Here is a 24691-nt window from a genome sequence, read left to right as displayed (position 1 = left end):
ACTGTGGTCTGTTAATGAAATAATAAAATAGTATTATCCAACCTTAAAATAAATATCGTCTGCAATGGCACTACTTCTACTGGTGTTAGCGAGTCTTCTGACATCCAAAGTTAACGGACAAGTCTGCTATAATACGTCATCAACAGTTAGCTATTCTAAGATAGACTCACCACTTGTAGCATGCGACCTAACGTCGTCACGTTCTAAAGTCGAACGTTCAACTGTGTCGTGTGCTAGTTCTTGTATGTCCGACAAAGATTGTCTCCTCTTCAGCTACAACAAGACCACACAACTGTGCGTGTTGTGTACCGACCTGGGCGATGGAAATGTTGCTGGTGTTGAGACTACGTCATCAGGTCGTTACTACGGTCTGAGTCAAAACCTACGTGTGACTAACCCAACGTCACTGGTATACGTCAATTTGACGCTTCCTTGTGGAATCACGACTGGCAACATGGTAACTAAATCTTTGAAAATATTTTCTTAACTTTAGAATAACATCAGATGTGTAGCCTTTATGTGAACAACCCGCTTAACATATTCCGATCCGACAAAGTAGGCTAGCTTGATGTAATTACTTCACTGGTAGTAAGTAATAAACTCAACTGTGGTAAAAAAAAATACGGTTTGTTTATATTCAGAGGCACCTATTTTATTAATTTTGTGAGCGCTCACTTAAAAAAAATCATTGTCTAACATGAAGTGATGGCAGATCAAATGCAGTTTGCAGTATAGAGCTTGGGCGTTTACTTCCGGCTACATTTTCATTAAAAAAAAAGGAAATCATAATATGTTTTTATAAAAGTAAATTTCAAAAAATAAAAACTCGGTTTGCACATTAAAATATTTATGTAGACTGTAAAAGAAAAAAAAAAGGTTTAAAAAAGATTTAGAATTTTTTTCTACTGCTGATCAGAGAAATTTGAGGGGGTGTACAGATTTAAAGGTATTACGTTCAGCCCCTTAACCCTTATTCTGCAATGTCAAATGTCTTACAGCATCATTTTCTGTATTTTTGAGATAGCCACACCATGTCCTATGTTTACAATCTTATTAATATGTTCCACAAAAACAACTTCACTCTCCGACCTATCACATCAAACAACACATTCAAAACATGCCTCCGAAGTTTTAAAAGACGTATTATATTTGAATTCACCTGAAAGACTGACACGCAGGTGTATACATGTTTCTATGATATTAAGGTTATAGCAATATAGACCTCAGCCAATCATCATCAGGACATGATTTGTTTGTGATTTTACGTATTAGTGATATAAATACATTACGGGGGAAATTATGTTTTTTATTTCTGGCTTTAGGGAGTATTGCTTTAAATAATTTTCTGCACGTAAAAAGCAATGCCAGCTGAAGATAACACCAGAAGGGGATTGGTGGAAATGGGTGGGTGGGGGATGGGTCAGTTGAAGATTTTTTCACGGTGACCAACTCGTATCTGTGTGACCTTTTATGCTAAATATGTTTTTGTATTTTAAACATTCACTAGATCGCTTGACTAAAACAAGTCTGTAGACATTTGAATTTTTCTGTTGTTTATAAGAAAAAAAACGAGTCTAGGGATGCCAAATAAGGAGAGTTGTTTATGTGAAGAACGCAAGAGATGAACTAACTGTTCAGAACAGACTCTCAATGTGTCTAACCCCCGCCCCCCTCCCCCTCCTCCCTCCATGCAAATTCCAATGCTTTTGAAATATGAACGTAGTAAGTATTGGGCAACTTAAAAAAAAGTATTTATAGTTTTAAGGCAACAAACACCTTTTTAAAATAATAACTCAACCTCTGTGTTAACTACTTATCTTTTCGGATGGTAACTGACCCTTCGTACTGTCTAACTAATTCTAAAGGTTCTCTCTCTCTCTGTATCTAACTACCTTAAATTTCAAGTTATGAATCTATATTTGTCCTTAACTTACTTTTTCTGTTTGCAACTCTTTTTCTAATTTAACTATCGTATTGCTCAAATTGTAATTCGAGTGACGAACTAAACGCCTTCTTTGTATCAGATTGTGCTGAGAGGTGTCTACAAAAGCTACAAGGAATTCACGATCAATCTGGTCAAAGACTCAAGTAACATCCATCTGCACTACAATCTAAGGCCAACTGGGATCCTCACACTCGTTTTAAACAGTAAGATCAACGGTTTCTGGATGAACGAACAACTTCCTGATATCAGAAACTACCGCTTTGTGTATGGCAAGGAGTTTACTTTAATTATTCTGGTCAGAAGTAACCGCTACACAATATTCATCGATGGCAAGTTTTTGTGTGATTATAGTTTCCGAACACCGCTGTCAGGTATTAAGTACTTGAAGTTGTATGACGTTCCTGGCCTGGTTGAACTGAGCGTATAATTATCCTGCTGTGCTATGTGCAACAGCTGTAGGCCCACCAGTAACAAAAATTACGATGTGATAATCCCTTAAAAACATGAAACATGACGATATGAGCAGCTTACTCTAAATTAATGGGTACTTGTTTGTTTTTTTAACCCTGACACGACACAACAATTTTATTTCATTAATTATAATTATAATAATTAAGAATAATATTGTACGCGTTAAGATTGTGTGAAGAGTTTCTGAATCCTACAATGATTCTCCCTAAAGATTGTCATAAGCTATATGCTTTTTAAATTAAAATATCCTGATGTAGCTAAATAAGTCCCTTTAGTACAGTTTAGATAACTGTTAGAAGTATCCATAATGTCGTTTATAAATAGTTTTGCTTATGTAAATAGGCAATATATATATATATATATATATATATATATATATATATATCGTTTTTTCAGAATATAATAGTGGAAGTGCATTTTTACTTTACATTTTGATTCCAATTTTTAAATTGTATTGTACTCTATGTGTTCATATTTGTTATTATATGTATCATTTCACATTGGATGTGCAATTGAAAATTTAGAACTCCTATATTTGTAATATACTGGTATTGTTTAGTTAGCTGTTTGACTGTCTATCGCAACTAGTGTGAGGTACCCAATAGAGCTAAGTAGACTAGCGAACATAACATCACGAACCGAGATTCTCGAAACATTCATGTTATCTACCAACTATTGTATTGGAATTTTACGGATATTTTCATTTGCGAGTTATACGGCACATAGAGAGATATTTTGATATTTTATAAGGTTTCTAGAATGTTAGAGCATGCCCAATTTATGTACTGTCACAATGCAATGTTTTCGAGTCATGACCTACGTGAAAATTTGAAATAATTTGGACCAGTAGGAGTGTTTGAAATTTCGCTCACAATTTTCCGACAATTACGGACGAAAGACACAGGAATCAAGTTAAAAATAAATTTATGTGTATTGTTTGATAAATTGGAAATAGGGTAATCAATTATTTCTGGTCACCAAAAATTACTCCAAACTTTTCCACTTCATTTTTGTGAATCGTATTATCATTTTTTTCTGTGCTGTGTTTCACTTTTTAAAACACCAATGACAGACTTTACCTAGGTTTTCACAATACCATTGTAGGAACAAATTCAAACTCGTATCTAGTAAATCTAGCTTGTAAATAATGAAAGCTCAAGTACTTATAGGGCTGGTAAGTAGGCACCAACCAGCTCTATGTCTCATGCAGTTTTTAATGTGCCGTAGAACTGGATGGTGACCTACTTACCAGCCCTATAACCACGCACACGAATAGACCTAGTGTCGATCACTTCGATTTTTCACGCATTTAAAAAAAAACATTCGATGAATGGACCCAACCACAAATGTTTGTAGTCGGAAGCTATGTCAAATAGTCTTGATCAATTTGCCAAGCACTAACTGAATAGTTAACTTTGAAAGTCATTGTTGTTTGTGAATTCTTTCATGAAGTCTATCTGCTCTTTTAATCTTAGTGTGATATAGATTGAAAACGTCACGTTAGGTTCATTCAAATAAAATGGTGACAAATATATGTGTGTTGGTTGTGTCTTAAAGTTTTCCAAAGTATGTTTAAGTTGCATGTTTGTGTTGAGTTTATTTTGGAGCTGTATGGTTGTTTTGTTTTGTTTGTCCGTGTGTTTTAGTTGCATGTTTGTGTCGAGTTTATCTGCGAGCTGTATGTTTGTTTTGTTTTGTTTGTCCGTGTGTTTTGGCTTTGAGCTGTGCGTCTTTATTTTGTTTTGGAGATGACTTTGTTTAACAAAAGAAAAAAAAAATCCTCTTTAGATCTAACTATCCATTTGGTAGATGAGGCAGAGTTTATATGTTTATTGATCTTGGCATATGAAGGGAAGGTGTGGTCAGCACTATGCTCAGGCCACCTTTACCTTTCCTAACACGAGTTAGGCACCCATCAGAGCTGGGTGGACTCATGAATGTTTTACTGACATGGAGCCGGATTAGAACTCGAGACTTTTGGGTTAGCCTCATAGCGTTCTACCGCTTAGGCCACACCGTCCCATTTAGTTTAAATATTTAACTCTTTATTCGATTTCCAGAATAAAACTGTGAGTAAAATCTAAAAGACCATTCTAAATATTTCTGCAGCTACTAAAAAAATATATTGCTTATATGAGATACAATGGCTGCTATTGAAAACCAATTTGAAAAAAAAAAACATAATTAGAAGCTTTTAAAAAATACATTCAGATAAAATCATCAATTTATACAGTACGTGTCCAAGACACATTTAGCAGGTGAAAAAAAAGAGTGTATCTGTTTCAATGCCCAGCCCGCTTAGTTTGCCCAAAGTGTCAGATACCCATCAGACTTGGGTTGAGCTAAAAGACGTTCTACAGACTCGAACCCTGGATCCGAACTTAGGACTTTCTGGTTAGCAGTCTTAGTTCATACTAAAAACGTGTTGCAAATACATGAGTCGTCAAACTAAAATAATCACAGGAATTAACCTTTTTTAACAGTAGGTTACTAGCAAGGATAAAAAAAATTACGTTAATTAAGGGCCGATTAATTTTGTACAAAGCTTTTATATAGTCTAGGTTGGATTATGCATCTAGAGTGTGGAGAGGCAGCTTGATAACCAAACAGCGCCCTCTATTATCGTCACAGTAAAGGCCATAACAAAGGTGACTAGTTGATCTGGAAGTCAAGAAAAACAACACCACTTTTGCCAGTCACTTGGAATTTTCTTGGCAGTCCCCCAAGACAGTCTTGCCTTTGTCAGTGGCTCTTCTGTTGAACAGATCCACGTCTCACTTTACAGGACCTGCTATTGTGGCTAAATGGTCGTCATGTGGTGCCAGTCTTGTTGAGATGTAGTTTCCTATTACCATTGCCGTGTTTGTCTTTAATTATTAATGGCTGCGCCAATCGAACCCAAGTTCTTTACAATGTAGCTTTGTTTTTCGAAACGTTTATTAGCTATTAAAATATATTGTACTTCATATTCGTATAAGTGTTCAACGAAGTCAGTTTTACACCAACATATTACCAACTTGTTTATTTCTTTTAATGATGCTGTATGCAATAAAAATGATGAAAACATTCACCTATGCTATTATGTTTTCAGTTTATATTCACTTCCCAGGTAAGACTTGGGCTAATTACAATTACTGCACTTAAAGTATTTCCTTGTTTTATTATATTTGAAGCAAATATGATCCAAGCAACTTTACTTTTTTCAATTATGTATTGACAGAAATGGTCAATAGCGTTGGTTCTCTGACGTTTTATTTAGTGACCAACAGAAATCTCGTGATGGTGAATTCAACTACTTCCGGCACTGTACCCGACCTTCTATCTTGTGCCAGGGTCTGTAGATATAGTCTGTCCTGTCACAGTTTTATGTATGATGACACAAGCGGTCTGTGTACAACAGGTAATCATAGCTTGAGCCGCTAGTTTGGAACTGTTAACTTCATGAATGTCCATATATATATATATATATATATATATATATATATATATATATATATATATATATATATATATATATATATATATGTGTGTGTGTGTGTGTGTGTGAGAGTGTGAGTGTGTTCGTGTGTCTGTGTGTGTGGGTGTGTGAGTGTGGGTGTGCGCGTATGTGACTTTACCTGTATGGAAAAGGGGGATATTATTTTAGTTTAAATAATTATTTAATGACAGCTTTCAATGAATAGTGGCTTGTGTACTGGTATTGAAAACATAGTTACCTGTTATGAATTGATGACTGTTTTGTAATGATAACACATCCATTCCGTTATGCAACAGGAAACCGCTTGGTGGCATCAGCCAATGCCAGCGAAACAATCAACCGCTCCTTGTACACTTACTGCAACCCGTCGTCAGGGTTTCAGCTGATGACCCGAGGGTCAACCACCGTGTGCCTGTGGTTGTCAAACAACCTTCTCAACTACACATCTGCGAGGGATCATTGCAAAGGTTTTTTTTTATCATTATTAATTTATGGTGTTTTAATAACATTGTTATGCAGTTAAGCCCCAAACGCGTCGTGACTTTGTGCATCATATTTGTGACACCACTTGAAGGTGTCACCAAAATTTCAAACATTTTCAATTTTGTTTTGTTGGTTAGTTTATAATTATTATTTTTATCAATGTAGAAAAATTAAAAAAAAAAAAATAAATAAAAAAAATAAAAATTTGATATCAGTTATGCATTTGTTTTCCGTTCAGTTGAAAACTCAATTCACTAACACGATTAATTGGCAGCCAAGGGCGGTAACCTGTACACACCAAAGACACAAGACAAGCTGGACATCTTGCTGAGCCTGCCCCTCACCACACAGTACGTCACCTGGATTGGCCTCAATGATTTCGTCACAGCATTCACATTTGTATGGGAAGATGATGGCAGCATCCTCGATAATTCCTGGAAAACCGTGCTCTTTCATCCAGGTAAGTGAAGCTGCTACTTTTATTTTCATTTCAAACAGGCAAGTTCGGGTACTTTCTTTTGTTACACCCCATAATCCTCTTATTTCCATAAGGAGCGTAATGCAGCAACAAAACTCAAGCCTCAGTCTTGCAAGTTCATGCCTTATATGGTCGGTTTTAGGCACCTCTCCTTCCATCTCCCCCCTCCACAGCCCTAATGGCCTTGACTTCTTTCACCTGCCAGGTGACACTCAGTGTCCTCAGTGTGGGATCCTTTTCAGACAAGTTCGCCTACAATTGCCTGTAGGCTGGTTCTCTGTCTATCCCTCTGTTTAGGATTTAGCTCTTCCCATTTCATTGTGATCATACGTTGGAGAGGTAAAAATACGGTGACAATATCTAAGAGTGATATCTCTAAAACACTGCGACAATATGTACGAGTGATATCTCTAAAACACGGTCACAATGTGTAAAAGATGTATCTCTAAATCACTGTGACAAATTGTAAGAGTGATATCTCTCAAACACAGTGACAATATGTAAGAGATATATCTCTTAAACACGGTGACAATATGTAAGAGATATATCTCTTAAACACGGTGACAATATGTAAGAGATATATCTCTTAAACACGGTGACAATATGTAAGAGCAGGGGCGTAGCGAGGGGGTGGCGGGGGGTGTGGACCGTACCGGGTGACACCATTTAGGGGGGGGTGACACCAAGGCAAAAAATAGAAAAATATATAGAGAAAAACTTGAGGGGGGTGCAAATCGAAAGTTTGAGGGGGAGGGGGGGTTAGGTGCAAATCGAAAACTTGAAAGTTTGTCCCCGGGAAGGGTCGCTACGCCTCTGGGGGGTGACACCATTAAGTGCCGCACCGGGTGAAACCCGACCTCGCTACGCCACTGTGTAAGAGAGATATGTTTCAAACACTCTGCGGGTGTGTTTTTACAATTTGATTTGCTTGTCAGCATATTTATTTCATGCAGGTAATATGTTAGAGAATGTTACCTTTTCTTCAAGTGTGGTTATTCACTAAGTTATATTATTAAACAATGAATTGTATCTGGATTATTTAATATCTCTCAGGTTGACTAAATTATTATCATGTTATTTTCTAAAACTTAACTTCATTACAAATAAAAATTAATGATCAAGTATTGTCAGCACATTTTGAACAATGTGCTGCTCTACTGAAAAACTTTTTTTAACATTGTAAACCTATATTGGTACTAATTGTAAGAACGTTAACTCTAATTGAAACAGTGTGGTAATTCAAGGCCGTTGCTATAGTTGCTTTAATACAACATAGAAGAAATAGTTTCATTTATTGAAAGTTAAAGCAGACGACGTAACATGTAATTTACAGCGTCAGTTTGCCTTACCAAGTTCGCTTTAGCATTACAGTTTTCATTATAGGCTTGTGATGATTGGTACAGATTTACATTAGTAATATTTCTTTCTTACATATACTTTCATTCGTTGAAGATGACATGCTTAAATATAATACTATTACAAAACGTTTAATTTCAATATTAGTTTTAAACATGAAAATTTAAATGTTTAATTAAATGGTGTTTCCATGTTGAGATTTTTTTTTAAAAGAGAAATTAAATGGGTATTTGTTTTTCGGTGAAGTGGATTGAGGAGTATGACTTATAAAGCAAAGCTGAAATAAATTAGGATTTTAAAAAATAATATAAATATTTTAATCAGACTGGATAATATGTTGGGTACAATGAGAAATATCAAATGAAACATTATGGCCTTTCAAACTGCTATATTTATTGTGGTCGACTTACAATTTTTTAAATTAAATTTATTTTAAACATTTACAATAATAATAATTTATTTCCTAGTTGTTAACTATTTTAAAATAGATGATCATAAATTGTAGGCCTATGTATAGCACATACATGAAGAGAGTAAAATGGCATAGAACTACACCAAAAAAGGGGATGCAGCTCTGGTTCTTTTGACAACATATTTTACCCTTGCCTAATCAGCTGTAAAGATCAATATTTTGTATTTGATCACCAAACAGGAGACCCAGACAACCACGGTGGTATCGAGAGGTGCTGCTCCTACTGCCCCTCCCTCAAGCCGGTGGTTGACATCGCTTGTGACATCCCGGGCATGTACGTCTGCGAGATTAACCCACGTCTGCAACTTGCTTGATTAGATGTAGCACACACACACACTATATATATATATAAATATATATATATATATATATATATATATATATATATATATATATATATGTTTTCTACCATATTTTCTAAGCTTTCTAGAAAGTTAGAACGTGCCCACTTTATTAACTGTATTCATCTTACACAGTTATAAATTTTTTCTACAATTTATTTCTTAGTCAAGTAATGTTACTATTTCTAATTAATAAATATTTTATAAATGTAACTCGTGTAGTATTTGTTTAATCTTTGAAATAAAGAGTTATCTCCGTTCATTTTCTTCTTAGATGTTAGGAAATATTTTAAAATTTAAATAAAAACTTCAAGCTAACAAGCTTTTAAATACACTAAAAATAAGAAAAAAAAGACAAACTTACCCTTTTGAATAAAAGCTTTGGTCGCTAAAAAAAATCTTAGTGATCTCATGCACTACGAAAGCCTTTATCAAAAAGAACAAATTTGTATTATTTTCTTGCTTTCGTTGCATTAAAAAACTTGTTATTATAAATGTTTGTATATTTAATTTATTTTCCACTTGCTAGAAACTCGTTCTAAATTAGGTTGACACTACATCTATATAGGCTTTGACTAAAAATATTTGGGTTAAAACCGATTGCTAGATTGCAAGCTCTAAAAGACTGGTTTTGCTCTTTCTTTATAGTTAGCCGTGATAACAGTTCACCCTTTACAATGAGCTGATCAAGAGATCTTGTTATCTCCCCTTTTATTATTGAATCAAATATTAAACAATTTTTAGCTCATCAGGTGGTCGCGCCTAGCTAGTTATCTCCCCTTCTGTTATTAAATATAGTAATCTATCGAGTTTGTAGTATAAAACCATTTAATTAGATTTTAATGATTGATTTAAGGTAAATTAGATTTAAAAAAAAAAAAAAGAAATGCACCGCATTGCTCTTGAAGAAGAAGATATCGGAAAATGTTAACAAAATCGCTGCATTGGAAGTTGGTCGAAATTGAGTTTAAAAAATGACATAAACCTACAAACAAACAAACAAATGAACTTTGCGAACAAAATGAAAGCTGGTCAGAATCCACGTTCACGTACTTTTCTGTAAACCTACACTTAATACAATGGAAAAATGTTGTATCATGTTGAAACATGTAACTTAGATTGCAAACCAGTATTAAGAGTGATATAATTATATTGCTACGAATACCTTGTTTTGTTATTATTTGTGAAGCATTTTTTGCAGTTAATTATTTAAAATACAAAATTGTTATAGTCATTTGTATATATATATATATATATATATATATATATATATATATATATATATATATATATATATATATATATATATATATGTGTGTGTGTGTGTGTGTGTTTAAAATGTAATAAATAAAACAATTTTAGTAAGTTTTAAAACACTAGTCCAACTAAACAAAGTTTTTTAAATTTTAGTTCGTGTTATACCGGTTTTATTCGTTTTTAATATTAGCTGCTTGAACCATAATGCACCAACGTACAGTGGCGTTTAGTTTGCGTTTTGTCATTGCTAGGTGTAAGAGAAATTATGAAAAATAAAAAAACCTGCTGCCCGTTGTATTTTTTTCTCTATGGGTGAAAAGAACTAGTAAAATAAAAACCCACTTAGAAGTTTGTCAATAAATATACTGCGTCTACATCCGTTCTTTCTCAGTTCTTACTTTGCATAATAAATTGAGTGTTATTCTCTCTGTTTGAATTTGAATTTCTCTCGCTTTTGCTTGTTATTTCTATAATAAATTGATTATAATTACCTCAACCTAATCTTGCATTTATTTCGCATGTATCGTAACTGTTGTATCTTATTGTGTATTAGTTAGAGTAATTAGAGATAGAAAAAAAAAAACTATTGTATTTCGCAAAAAACTACACCTATGAGAATGTGACTTTATTTTTTCAAGTATTTGAACGTGAATGGATGAGTTGCACAAAATAAATAAATAATCACAAAAGTTAAAGACTTTTTTGAGCCAGCACTCAGTGATTTTTAGCCATCTTTCTATGTGAGGAGGGATCTTTAATAAGAGTAATGACGTGACCCCCCCCCCGACCCCTAACAAGCAGATAATATAATAAACAATATTGCAAGCTTCATGAATGTCGTTCTGACAAGCCATAATAAAGTCTGATATTTCAAGTCTTTAGGTTTATAATGTAGCAGATCTGGTGAGTGACAAGCCAGCTCATGCAGGTCTAGAGAACTGACTTAAAACTACTGTCATTATCATGTCGTACGACATCTTCAACAAATCAATCAATACATCAATACAGAGGTCTGGGTGTGTAGGATGTATAACTTCTTTAGACTTGGTCTACGGAATATTATCATAATAGGCTTGATCATAAGAATCTATTCCAACCAAAATGTTTCTGACAGATCCTCATTATTCTATTGAAAATCTAAGGGTGCACTAGGACTGCAAACATACGGAGAGGTACTGGTTAATCTAAGGGACGGAGTGGCATAACAGTAGAGAGCTGGACTACTAACCCGTAAGTCTCAAATTCGAATCCAGCTCTATTGGGTACTAAAGAAAAGGGAAAGAAAAGGCGGCTAGGCATATTGCTGACGACACACAATCCCTTCATATACCGAGATCATAGAAACAGGGTAACTCTACTTCACTTGCCCAATAGAATGTCATTTTTTGGAGGGGAACTTAACTGAATAGGCAGATGTAGATCTTTTAATGCAGTTTCTGTTTTTTTTAAATACTACTACTTTGGAAACAAGGCACACATTAAAACAAAATTTTCGAAGTTTTACAAGGTAAATTTTTTTTTATTATATCTAACAAAAGCGTATTCTAATTTAATTTTAAACTGCGGTCAGCTCAAATATCACTGAACAGTGTTCGTAAAGTTATCAAAATCACGTTTATAAATCGTCAGGAAATCGCAGCCATTGTGTGAAAGAATAACACATGAGTGTAAAGTTTAAACCAGCTTAAACCTACACTTGACTTTTAGCATCGGTAAAACGTGTGATTGCATTGGTATAGCGTGGATCTAATACAAGATTCCCACTGAGTGATTCTGATCACGTACTGAGGTAAACTGCTAGGTGTGACATCCGGTAATTCTCACATCGTCAGATTTTGCAACCTGCGCATGCGCATGTGAGTATTTACCACCCACTACAAATAGCCTATGGAAAGTTTTTCTGTCAACATTCACAGCTACACTATAAAAATTTTTTGTTGAATTGTTAAAATAGGATTCATTAATTTCATTGTGTTAATTTTAAAACCTGGCATTGATTTCCGATATTGAGCTTGAAATGAAATGTGATTGCACCTAATGCAACACTTTATTCCTCAGGGGTCCATCTTAGACTGTAGTGTGTATTTCAGTAGTAGCAGAAAGAAATTATAGTTTAATTTAAATTATGTGATCTGTTTTAGGAAGTCAATAAAGACATCATTAGCCTTGATTAAATAAAACTAGGCATTGGTTTCCGTCATTAGATTGGATTTATTTTGCTAGAATTTTATTGTTGTTTCCTTTTGAAATATGTAGATGTTATGGAAATATTTTTGAATAATATAAGTAAAACGATCTTAGTTGATTATTATGGAAATAATATTTAACTGCTCTAAATTTTATTTTAATAGACGGAAATAGACAAAAATAATTAAGTAGTAGAACTTATTATATTAAACGGTTAAAGTGACACAACAATGAGCACAAAAATACTAGTTGCTATCATTTTTGCTGTGTTTTCCATTGATAAAAGTAAGTTAACTGTGTACATTAATTTTACTTTCAGCTAAACATAAAATCGCATTATTCATTTTTCAGTTAGTTTTTGCATTCAATACATTAAAAAATATTTTTTGTCTAATTTGTTTTTCAATTTAAAAAGTGGCGACATCTGCGGGCAGTATCCACAAGTTTTACATGGTAGATAACTCCAGCCTGACAATGTTACAACTGAAGAGTGACGTCCCTGTACTAAACCTACTGGGCTGTGCTAGACTATGTGTAGATAGTCCTCAGCACTGCTACAGCTTCATCTATCACACGGTGTCACGTCTGTGTACCACAGGTACAAGTTTAAGTCATTCTGGTGCATGTTTTAATAGAATGTACTGTCTAGTTGGTCAGTCTTTTAGCCATCTTTATACATGTGCTAATTATAGTTTGTGCATAAATAGTTGGTAATTTAACCATCCCGATAGAGTGTTTAATCAAAGTTGATCCGACAGTTACCCAGTATTATTAGCACTTCATTAACCTATTCACCTAAATATTTTTGATTTAAAATAGTTTATTAGTCATACCATATTTAACATAAACAAAGTAACGTTATTTCTTGTAAGACAGTAAAGCGATTTGTTTTCTACCAGGGACATGGTTGGTTGCCTCCACGAATACGTCAGCCCAGAACGATGGTGTCCTATACTCTACTGTCGCCTACTGCAACAGGGAGCTAGGATTTCAGGTCATCAACCGGGGCTTGACCACCGTCTGTGTGTGGCTGTCGACTGTCCAGCTGGACTATATAACAGCCAGGGACCAGTGCAAAGGTCACGCTCATAATTATAGATATGTTGAAGTCGAATGGAAGTGCTTGACTAATGTTTCAATCTCTATATTTGTGTCACACACACACACATACAAACACACACACACAGTTATGCCATTTTTAAAATCTTTTTTGAAATTATTGGTATATATAAAATAAACTTTTTTCCTGTAATAATCAGCTAAGGGCGCACATCTTTATACACCCAAAACACAAGAGAAGCTCGACATTTTTCTCAAGATTGCACTACCAAAATCTAGCCTCATCTGGATTGGACTGAATGATTTTGCCAAAGTTTTCGAATTTGTTTGGGAGGACGACGGCACCGTCATGCAGAAGTCTTGGTGGAGTGTTTTGTTTCATACAGGTGAGCTACTAAAGGCGATGAATTTTGTTTTCATAACTCATTCACATTTGTGGCAAAACGTTTAAGACATTTCAAAAAAATATCATAAATTATCATATATTAACATCGCTCAAAAACACCTTCATAATATATTTTATAATTCGGAGACAACTTAAAACATTACCTATAACCATCACTTAGTGACAAACAAGTTGGATCATGTATATCTATCACTAAAAGACTACCGAATATTTATCAATCATAACCATCTCTAAAAGATCCTGTATCCAGCATCATTCTAATGTCAAAACAAAGTCTGTATCTTGTTGCTAATAACGAGATGACTAACCCTGTTTCATGTATTATGCTAATGACGAACCCTGTATCCTATATTTTTCTAATGACTTACCCTGTATATTGCATTATTCTAATGACTAACCCTGCATGCTGTATTATGCCAGTAGCGTGGCGAGGGGGGGGGGGGGGGGGGGTGGGGGGACATATGTCCCCGGGCGCCGAGCTTAGGGGGCGCCAAAATGGGTTGGAAAAATCAGTTGAAAGGTTGAGGGGGGCGCAAATTGAAAGTTTGAGGGGGGAGGGTGCAAATCAAAATCTCGAGGGGGGTGCAATTCGGAAGTTTGAGGGGGGGGGGGGTTGCAAATCGAAATCTCGAGGGGGGGGGGGCGGTGCAAATCGAAAAGTTTGTCCCCGGGCGCCGGGAAGGGTCGCTACGCCTCTGTATTATGCTAATGACTAACCCTGCATTGTTTATTATGCTAATGACTAGCCCTGTATCCTTATTATGTAACGGGTGACCTTGTATCGTCTTCTACAGGTGACCCAAACAACTATGGTGGCACCGAGAGGTGTGTTTGTTATCGCCCCAACTACGCCCCGGCTGTTGATTTAGACTGCACTCGTATGGGGCTTTATCTCTGTGAGATCAGCCCGTCACCCAGAGTTCTCTAATATATATATATATATATATATATATATATATATATATATATATATATATATATATATATATATATATATATATATATATATATAGTCATAAGGATAGCCAAGTTTTGTGGCTGAGCATCTGTTTTGAAAAAAAAATGTACAATGTCTGCCATTAAAAAAACTATTATTGAAAAGATTAATTTAAATTATATCTACCACAAGTTTTTATGAGTACTATTTACAAATTTATAGCTGTAAAGTGTTTCTGAATAACATGGATTGGCATTTGCGCATTTACCTAACCAAACATTAGCCAGCATCTATCCTAGCTCTACACCGTGACTTGCTAACTCTAGTCGACGCCTCTCTGACGCCTATCCCGCGCCAAGCATAGCTCTCTTACCCTAAACCTACTCCGTGCCTCCACTAACCATAACCCACCCCTTCGTTACAACAGTGCTCGCCTACCTAATGCTGACCACACTATCCCTACACATGCCGAGCTCTCAAAAGCAGACGAACTCTTCGTCATTTGCCCCATGTGTTTTGGGCAGGAACGGGAATATGGTCATGATCATGAATCCTATTGTTTAAGGGACTCCACTCCTGTTTGATTTTAGAGTATTCTCTGCTAGTGGGTTGCTGTCCCCCAGCTGAAGAGCCTCGTATAGCTCAGTGTTCGAACTTGGGACTCCTCGGTTTAGCAATCATGCGCTTACCAGCTGACCACTCCAATCGTCTTACGACAATATTATTTTTTTTAAAATATCAATTTAAAAGAGCTAAATATATGGGAAAAAACAGCTTTTCTGTCACTATAATAATGAAGTCGTCGGTTTGTTATGTATATGTTTAGGGCATATCTTGAGCTTGGAATTCTTTGATATAGTTTGTAAACATTTTAATATTCCTTAAATTAAACTTTATGATATATCAGTGTATGTTCACCCACAATCATTCGACAATTCAGAGTTTCACCATACATCTAGACATTTTACTACAACCCGTATCTTTTTATAAGAACACTTGTAAGTCATCCAACTTTATATTCGTCAACAAATGTAATTGTAACACGCTCTACCTATCCCTACCCAGCATATCTTAATACTATACATACAGGGTCTGTAGCCTGGTTGAATCCACTGAAAGCACACATGGCATTAAATGAATTCGGCAAGACCTTGAAGTGTCTTAGCATTTGTTTAAATCGACAAGGCTATGATTGTATTGGTGGAGCGTGTCTGCAGTTTTTCACGTCCCTAACCCTAGCTAACGATGATATTCAAAGCCGTTAGATTCTAAACTGCTCGCTTTTTTCCAATGGTTGATTAAAAGATTTATTTTTGAAAGAAATCCAATACACAATTCTTCAAGGAATAGATTCATTTAAATCGATTTGTCGCCTCATTAAACTCTAATCACAGTTTTTTCAAGGACTCTGTGTGCAGTTAGTTAATCACAGAAACTAACCGTCGAAATCGATTATTGATTTGTAATTAAAACCAAATAAGTCTAGTTCCTACAGTGTAAAGAAAAAATTTGGATTCAAGGTGACGCAAGCAGCTGAAACGAGATATCGAAATCTGGTAGGAATTTACTAGGTCAGGAGGGTGATAAAATGTAACTTTAAACTAAACTGTCATTTAAGAACGTAAATTTTGTTTTGATGGTGGTTTCTATTGGGCTTGTTGGAGAAGATGGTTTAATGTGTTTTTCCAATGGTCGTGTTTCATAAACCTACAGAATACATTTACATATCAGCATAAGCTTTTAGCGTTATCTAAAATAGTTAATTCCCAATATTAAAAAAAAATGTTTAGTTTAAGCGTGTGTTTTGTTCATGTTTGTTTAAAACCACTGTGAATTTGCATTTTACATTAAAATAAATAGCTACGTTTAAGATAATTTCCTTACCAAGTTAAAAATAGATGGTGTGCTGTGCATTTATGTTATTTATTTAAGAAACCAGGTTCACTAACAAATGGATCAAAGAATAGCTTACGTTTTAATATTTACCATCTATTACCAATGTAAGGGTAAGTCACCTTTTAATATATACGTGTCTGTTTATGAATATTTGACAATTACAGGTTACGATAGTGTAAGCCTTTTTAGACATCACGGAAAACGAGGCAGGTGAAGTAATGTTTTTTCCGTTTGTGTGAAGGGATAGTGAAACAGCTACATACTTGACCAATGTTACGAGAGATGAACATTATAGTTAAGTCCACACTGCTACATAAGTGAACGGTTTAACATTATTAAAGTATGTGTTCGATTACGTTTCGCTAATTACTATGTTAGAAGTATTTTTGTTTTAATACAATACTATATGTTTTGTATTATCAGTACTAGCGTCAGATAAGGATCTGAGAGCGCTCACCTTCAAGTTAGTTCAAGAGACGAACTTAACCTTATCGCCTATAGAACACAGTAGTTTGGTGTCAAGCCTCTTGTCCTGTGGGAAATTATGTATGGAAAGTTTACCACAATGTTATGCTTTTATTTACGACAGACAAAACAAGCAATGCACAAGAGGTAACCAACACAATCAAAGTTTATGCATATATATATATATATATATATATATATATATATATATATATATATATATATATATATATATATATATAATTTCCCAAAAACTTTTACATACAAAGGGACATGGTTGATCGACTCACAAAACGTGGATGACCTTAGCCAGAGTGGCCTATACTCTAGTGGCCCCTACTGCAACATGAGCCTAGGATTCCAGGTCATCACCAGAGGCTTGACCAGCGTCTGTGTGTGGTTGTCGTCTGACCAGCTGGACTATCTATCAGCTAGAGACCAATGTCAAGGTCTGTATGACGTCATATGATGTATTTCGTCACTTAGACCAGATATGTACGTGTTGTTATAAATCAAATATGAATTTACTTTTCAGCAAAGGGTGCTCATCTATTCACGCCAAAGACCCAAGAGAAACTAGAAATTTTACTGAACATTGTACCAGACAAGAGCAGTCCCATCTGGATAGGATTAAACGACATGGAAGAAAGTTTTAATTTTGTGTGGGAGGACGACCAAAGCGTGTTAGACGATTCGTGGGCCAAAGTTCTATTTCATCCAGGTGATTTTAGCATTATTTTTAAATTTTTGTAAAGGTGACATGGATAGTTTTAAGCACAAAAATTGAATCAGAACGTATTAATTTTTGAATTGCTATCTAAAGAAATGTTAGATTTATAGATACACGAAAGCCTGAGTAATGTTTTAAAGACCTACCACAAATTGATTTTTTTTTCCATAAGAATTTATATTTTTTTATTGTGGCTAATACTGACCTACTGTTAGCTGCATTGTACTATCAGAACGCCCTGTATATGGACCCTTTGTACTCTGTATTTATCATCAGATAGATAGCTCAAGTCTTACAGTTAACTACATTTGACCATCACATAGTTCTATACTGACGTACATTTTACCATCAGATATTCCAGTTCTATCCTATTTTAATCTACATTTTACCATAAGATAGCCCTATATAGTTTTATTGTACTCTGTATTTAACCATCATTGCCGTATATTGATCAGACATAATTTGATGTATTGTACATACCCAGGAGACCCAAATAACATGTACGACATAGAGAGATGTGTGTGTTACCAGCCTGATAGCGAACCTGTCATTGACCAACCCTGCGACACGCCTGCCCTCTACCTGTGTGAAGTCAACCCAGCCGTGTGAGATACCAACCCTGTGAGACACCAACCCTTTTCTATAGCTGACATCATAATCTACATATCTAGGTCAAATAAAACTTATGCTAATAAAATAATTCGAAACATATATTTATTGAACTCTCTTGTATCTGTTAATATTTTAGTAGACGAAAATGTTCTTTTACTTTCATTAGGCAGTTTTGACAACGTTGCCTGTATGTTGTGATACTCTAGATCTATTGTAGGACAATAGCTGGAATGAAATGTATGTCATGCACGATGCAAGGGTGTTTAACTTTATCCAATAATGTATAATTGGCATCTTATTATGTCGTCAAAGTGATGTTTCTGATGCGATACGGTAATACAAGTGAGGACTCATATCTTGCCTCAACTAACACATTACATTATGTCGATAGTAAAAAATGTAAAAAAAAAATTAATTGCAGTGTGTAATAAAATAAAGAGAAGGAAACAACCTAATAAGCAAAACATGTAGCGTCTAGTTTGTGTTACTAAATATATTTATGTAAATGTCAACAAAATAAATCTTCCACCTGGAAAAAGGTAGACAGTTTATTTTTAGTTTTACATGCATTTTAAGAAAACACAATTCTAGTTCATTATCATGTCTCCCCGAATAAGCTCGTACATTTCTTTCATGATCTGGCTATATGCTTCTTTAAACTACTTACACTGAAATAAACTTCTCAAGTAACTAGGTTACACATTCGTTTGTTTCGTTTTATGGAACACAAGTATTTTAAAATTTGGTAACTGTTACACATGGACGAGACATTTTGTAAACAAAAGGTTTTACACACCCCGCACCAGCTGAGGTTAGGGGAGTGGATAATATAGGATAATAAATGAGTTTACCTTCTCAAGGAGGTCCTTGTCCTTGCTTTAAGTCACGTCACGTGGTCCTAATCAAGTGAACTGTGTGAAGATAAGTAACTATAGCGAAACTACTCGTGATATGCGATTTTACTTATAAAAATAGCATATATATATATATATATATATATATATATATATATATATATATATATATATATATATATATATATATATATATATATATGTGTGTGTGTGTGTGTGTGTGTGTGAATAGGCTCGATTCGGGAAGCTAAATTTTACGCTTTTTAAAAACTAGAAATGAAATTTAAAAAAAAAACTCTATTCGTTGTAATTGTTCCACAATCTGGTTAATAATTATGTCTTGTAAAATTTTCTATTTGACGTGTGTTAAAACATTTATCTTTACTTGCTCATTCGATTTCATTTTTCTTTAGGCAGCATTCTTAGATTTTATTTGCTAATACAACCGCCCTAATTTCTCTTCTCGTTACTTCAAGACAAACCAAACAAAGCAGCTGACGCTAATGTAGAATTTCTAATCTCTCAACCCACTCACAACATGTGTAGTACGTCACAACAAAGAACCTTCCTAAGACATGTCATAGGTACGCCAGGAAACATAACCCTCCGCTACATTCATGCAAGTACAGGACCGCTAACTCTGCCGACATGACATATGGTTACGTCCCCTGCTAAACAGGAAATTGTAAGCGTCTTGTTTCTGCGGGTATTTCTTTTTTGTTTTTTTTTAAAGAGAAATTAAATGGGTATTTATTTTTTCGGTGAAGTTTGTTGAGGGGTATGGGCTTATAAAGCAAAGCTGAAATGAATTAAGATTTAAAAAATAACAAATATTATAATCAGACTGGATGATATGTTGGGTACAATGAGAAATATCAAATTTAACATTTTGCACTTTCAAACAGCTACTAAATCTATATTAGTCGACACACATTTTTCTAATACATTTATTTTAAATATTTACAATAATAATAATTTATTTCGTAGTTGTTTACAGTTTCATACAGATGATCATACATTGTGGGCCTTACTATCTATTTATAATTCTTTTCATGGGGGACCATGTGAGACACAACCATGTAAACGCACACAGTTACTCCCCGCTCTCTAGGCATATAGTATGATATAGCTATCACCCCCACGCCCAGCCCCACCAGTCTGGTGAGCTTTGGAAAGTGAGGTGGGTAGTGTTGAATTAACAAATTACGAATTACTGAAAAGTAGAAAGTAAAACAATTAAATAGCGGCGTATGCTACGATGCGGGTCGGCTCGTAGTTAATAAATGAAGAAAGTCAAAGGCATAAAAACTAAGACTAAAATAGGGGATGCAACTCTTGTTTCTTTTGACAGCATACTTTACCCTTGCCTAATCAGCTGTAAAGCCAGAGATTGACATTGTGGCTATCCATGGCCATGGCAGTAACGTGTAATTTTTTTAACACGTGAGTCAGGATCCATTAGATTTATGCTGACTCGGAGATTGTATAATTAGGAGATAACATGTAACTTATCTTGTAAACTAGTACTTAGGGTGATATAATTATATAGATACAAATAACTTGTTTTTGTTATTATCTGTGTAACATTTTTTTGCAGTTAATTATTTATAATACCAAATTATTATAGTCATTGGGTTAAATTATAAGATGGACTTATTTGCTACATTAGGAATAATAATCTATACCGGCGATTGCTGTGCACATTATTTCTTCGTTTCGGCTATTAAATTTCAAGATTTTCTTGATTAAACTGTAATTAGTCGGAACTAGAAGTGTGGTTAATTTCACGCGTACAAGACAAAAAGAACAAATCCACATAGACAAAACTTGAACAAATCCACATAGACAAAATTTGAACAAATCCACATAGACAAAACTTGAACAAATCCACATAGACAAAATTTGAACAAATCCACATAGACAAAATTTGAACAAATCCACATAGACAAAACTTGAACAAATCCACATAGAAAAACTGGAACAACTCCTACAAACTTCCAAGATAAACGTTAAACAATATGTGCACATGACCAAGATAAATCTTGAACCACTACACATGCCCAAAACAACATAAACTCTAGAAAGATTACTTACAGCACTCACCATGCCCTTACTGATGATATAACTGATTAGTTTGGGGCAATTTTGAAACCAATTTTAACACACCTAGCTACAGAGATGCACGCAACAATATGAAAAATATGAACATATATGTTTCATCTTTTAAAAAACAATAATATGGAGTTAAGATACTAGTCCTAAACAGACAAAGTTCTTTATTTTTTAGTTCGTGTTATGCCGGTTTTATTCGTACTTAATATTAAATGCTTGAACCCTACCGCACTAACGTCACAGTGGCGTTGTGTTTGCGTTTAGTCATTGCTAAGTGTAAGAGAAATTATGAAAAATAAAAAGCCTGCCGCCCGTTGTATTTTTTTCTCAAAGGGTGAAAAGAGCTAGTGAAATAAAAACCCGCTTAGAAGTGTATCAATAAATATACTGCGCAAACACCCGTTCCTTCTCACTTGTTTTCTTTGTATAATAAATTGAGTGTTATTCTCTCTGAATTTGAATTTCTCTCGCTTTTGCTTGTTATTTCTATAATAAATTTATTATAATTACCTCAACCAAATTTTGCATTTTTTATGTATCGTGCGGTTGTATCTCATTGTGTATTAGTTAATCGAGGAATTAGAGAAAGAAAAACTGTTGTATTACGTAAAAACGCGTTATTTTACTTCGTCAAATATATGAACGTGAATGGATGAGTTGCATACAATACGATATCACAAGAGTTAGAGACTTTTTTTTTTTGAGCCATCACTCAGTGTTTTCTTATACATCTTTCTATGTGGGGAGGGGCATTGGGGTGTTACTAGTTACTAGTATCTAGAAAAAAAAAAGAAATGACACAATACAGAAAGATTCGATGATTATTCAACATTCCACAAGTATCTAGAAAAAAAAAAGAAATGACACAATACAGAAAGATTCGATGATTATTCAACATTCCAGAAGTATTCTATTTTTAGTAAGGGAAATGATATCATAAACAAAGTGGTTTTTTTTTAAAAGTTCAATTTTTACTTTTTGCCAGACTCAAACATCATCACAACCACACAGCCCTACTTTTACATCCCATACACCATGACAAAAACGCTTTAAATCACTCGACCTCTACTCATTATCCTACATCCCGTTTGTGTCCAAGACACATGGGTTAACAGTCAAGCGTTCTACCTCTAGGCAACGCGGTATTATTATAATCAATACAAATTTGAAAACAAGCGCTAAAGTTGGGCTTAAATTATCGAAAATCGTCTTGTGAATGTACTAAATTAAAAAACAACAATCTCCAGTTTTATTTCAGAACGTGTAATGTTTACAGTGTCAAGTTCCTTGTGTCGTACTTATTAAAGAAAGCAGAAACTTGATTTCTTCATTATGATTGACTCCTCCGTATAATGCAAGCAATAATGGCAATGTACTGCAAACAGAAAGACACGTACTGGGTAGGCTAAGGGACGGAATGGCCTAGCGGTAGACAGCTAGACAGCTAACCCGTAAGTCTCGAGTTCAAATCCAGATCTGATGGGTACCTAAAGACGAACAGAAAGAAAAGGCGGCTGGGCATAGTGATCACCACACTATCCCTTCATATACCGAGGTCACAGAAACAGGTGAACTCTACTTCACTTGCCGCATAGACTGTCAGACTTGGGAGGGGAACTTAACTGACTAGGCAGATGTAGGCCACTTGGTGCAGCATTATTTTTTTTTAAATAAGAAAAAGATGCTAATAATTTGGAAACAACGCATAAATAAAATTTTATTTTCGAAGTTTTACAACGTAAATTTAGTTGTTTTTACAAGCTTTTATTTAACTCACTTCCTCTGTCTGTCGTCAGTCGACAGTCTGTCGTCAGTCTAGATCGAAACGTAGGAGTGAAAATTCGGACAGTTCTACTTGACCGATACGATTCACAGTTGGCACGTGGGTCAAGACATGAAGACAATGCAATCTGAAATTAAATTTGACTTAATTGGATGCCTAGTTAATCAATTAAAATTTGTACCAAATTAGTAGGCATTTCTATCCAACCATACCACACGCGTCATCACGTTCAATAGCGTGTCATCACGTTTCATTAGGCGCGCAATGGTTTTTAGTCATGAAACTCTATTGTAAATAAAAACATGTAAAGCACTCTTTTCTTTATTTAAATAATAGTCTATAATTTATTTTCAACTTTTTAGAGCATTAGTAGCCTACATAAAAGCTTGTTATTAAAACGTTTTTTATGAAAAAAAAATTATTATTACAGATATCAGCTCATATATCACTCTACAGTTCGTAAAGTTATCAAGATCACGTTAGTAAAAAGTCAGGAAATTGCAGCGTTTGTGTGAAGGAATAAAACCTACACTTGACTTATATCATCAGTAAAACGTTTGATTGCATTGGTATTGGTATTGATCACGTACTGAGGTAAACTGCTAGGTGTGACATCCGGTCCGATTTTGCACCCTGCGCATGCCATTGAGAGTATTTATCACCCACTACAAATAGCCCATAGAATGTTTTTCTGTCAACATTCACAACTACCCTATAAAAATATTTTGTTAAATTGTTAAAATACGATTAATAAATTTCATTGTGTTAATTTTCAAACCCGGCATTGATTTCTGATATTGAACTTGAAATGAAGTGCAATTGCACCTAATGCAACACTTTATTCCTCAGGGGTCCATCTTAGACTAGTGTGTATTTCAGTAGTAGCAGCTCGCTTTAATATTCGGTGTTCTTATAAAAAATATTTTAATTTAGTTAAAATGATGTGATCTGTCTTAGGAAGTCAATAAAGAAATTATCACCTGGATTATTTAAAACTAGGCATTGGTTTCCGTTTTTAGATTGGATTTGTTTTGCTAAAATGTTATAGTTGTTGAAATTTTAAAAGATTTAGATGTTTTTAAAATATTTTTAAATGATCTAGATAAAACGATCTTAGTTAATTTTTAAGGAAATAATTTTAAATGCTATAGATTTTTTTAATAGACGGAAATAGACAAAATACTTAATTTGTAGAACTTATTAATATTAAACAGTTGAAGTTGACACAAAAATGAACACACAACTAATTGTTGCTATCATTTTCGCTGTGTCTTCTAATAATCTAAGTAAGTTAACTATGTAAATTAATTCTTCTTTTATCTAACCAGCAAATATGCATTATTCGTTGTACAGTTAGTTTTTGCATTTA

At 34.5% G+C, this 24691-nt stretch overlaps 1 protein-coding gene across 1 annotated transcript; it reads left to right on the top strand.

The window, feature by feature from the left end:
• Nucleotides 1-17577: 17577 nt before the first annotated feature.
• Nucleotides 17578-18570, top strand: LOC131931003 (low affinity immunoglobulin epsilon Fc receptor-like). The gene is made up of 3 exons (XM_059287684.1): nt 17578-17680; nt 17767-17952; nt 18446-18570. Exons 1-3 carry the CDS (start codon nt 17578-17580, stop codon nt 18568-18570), a joined length of 414 nt encoding a protein of 137 aa, XP_059143667.1.
• The last annotated feature ends 6121 nt before the right edge of the window (nt 18571-24691 follow it).

The sequence above is a fragment of the Physella acuta genome, unplaced genomic scaffold (genome assembly GCF_028476545.2).
Source record: "Physella acuta isolate Inbredline_101_S28 unplaced genomic scaffold, ASM2847654v3 ptg000102l, whole genome shotgun sequence".
Classification (NCBI taxonomy): domain Eukaryota; kingdom Metazoa; phylum Mollusca; class Gastropoda; family Physidae; genus Physella; species Physella acuta.
The sequence above is the reverse complement of the archived record's forward strand: the minus strand, read 5'-3'. Positions and strand labels throughout refer to the sequence as shown.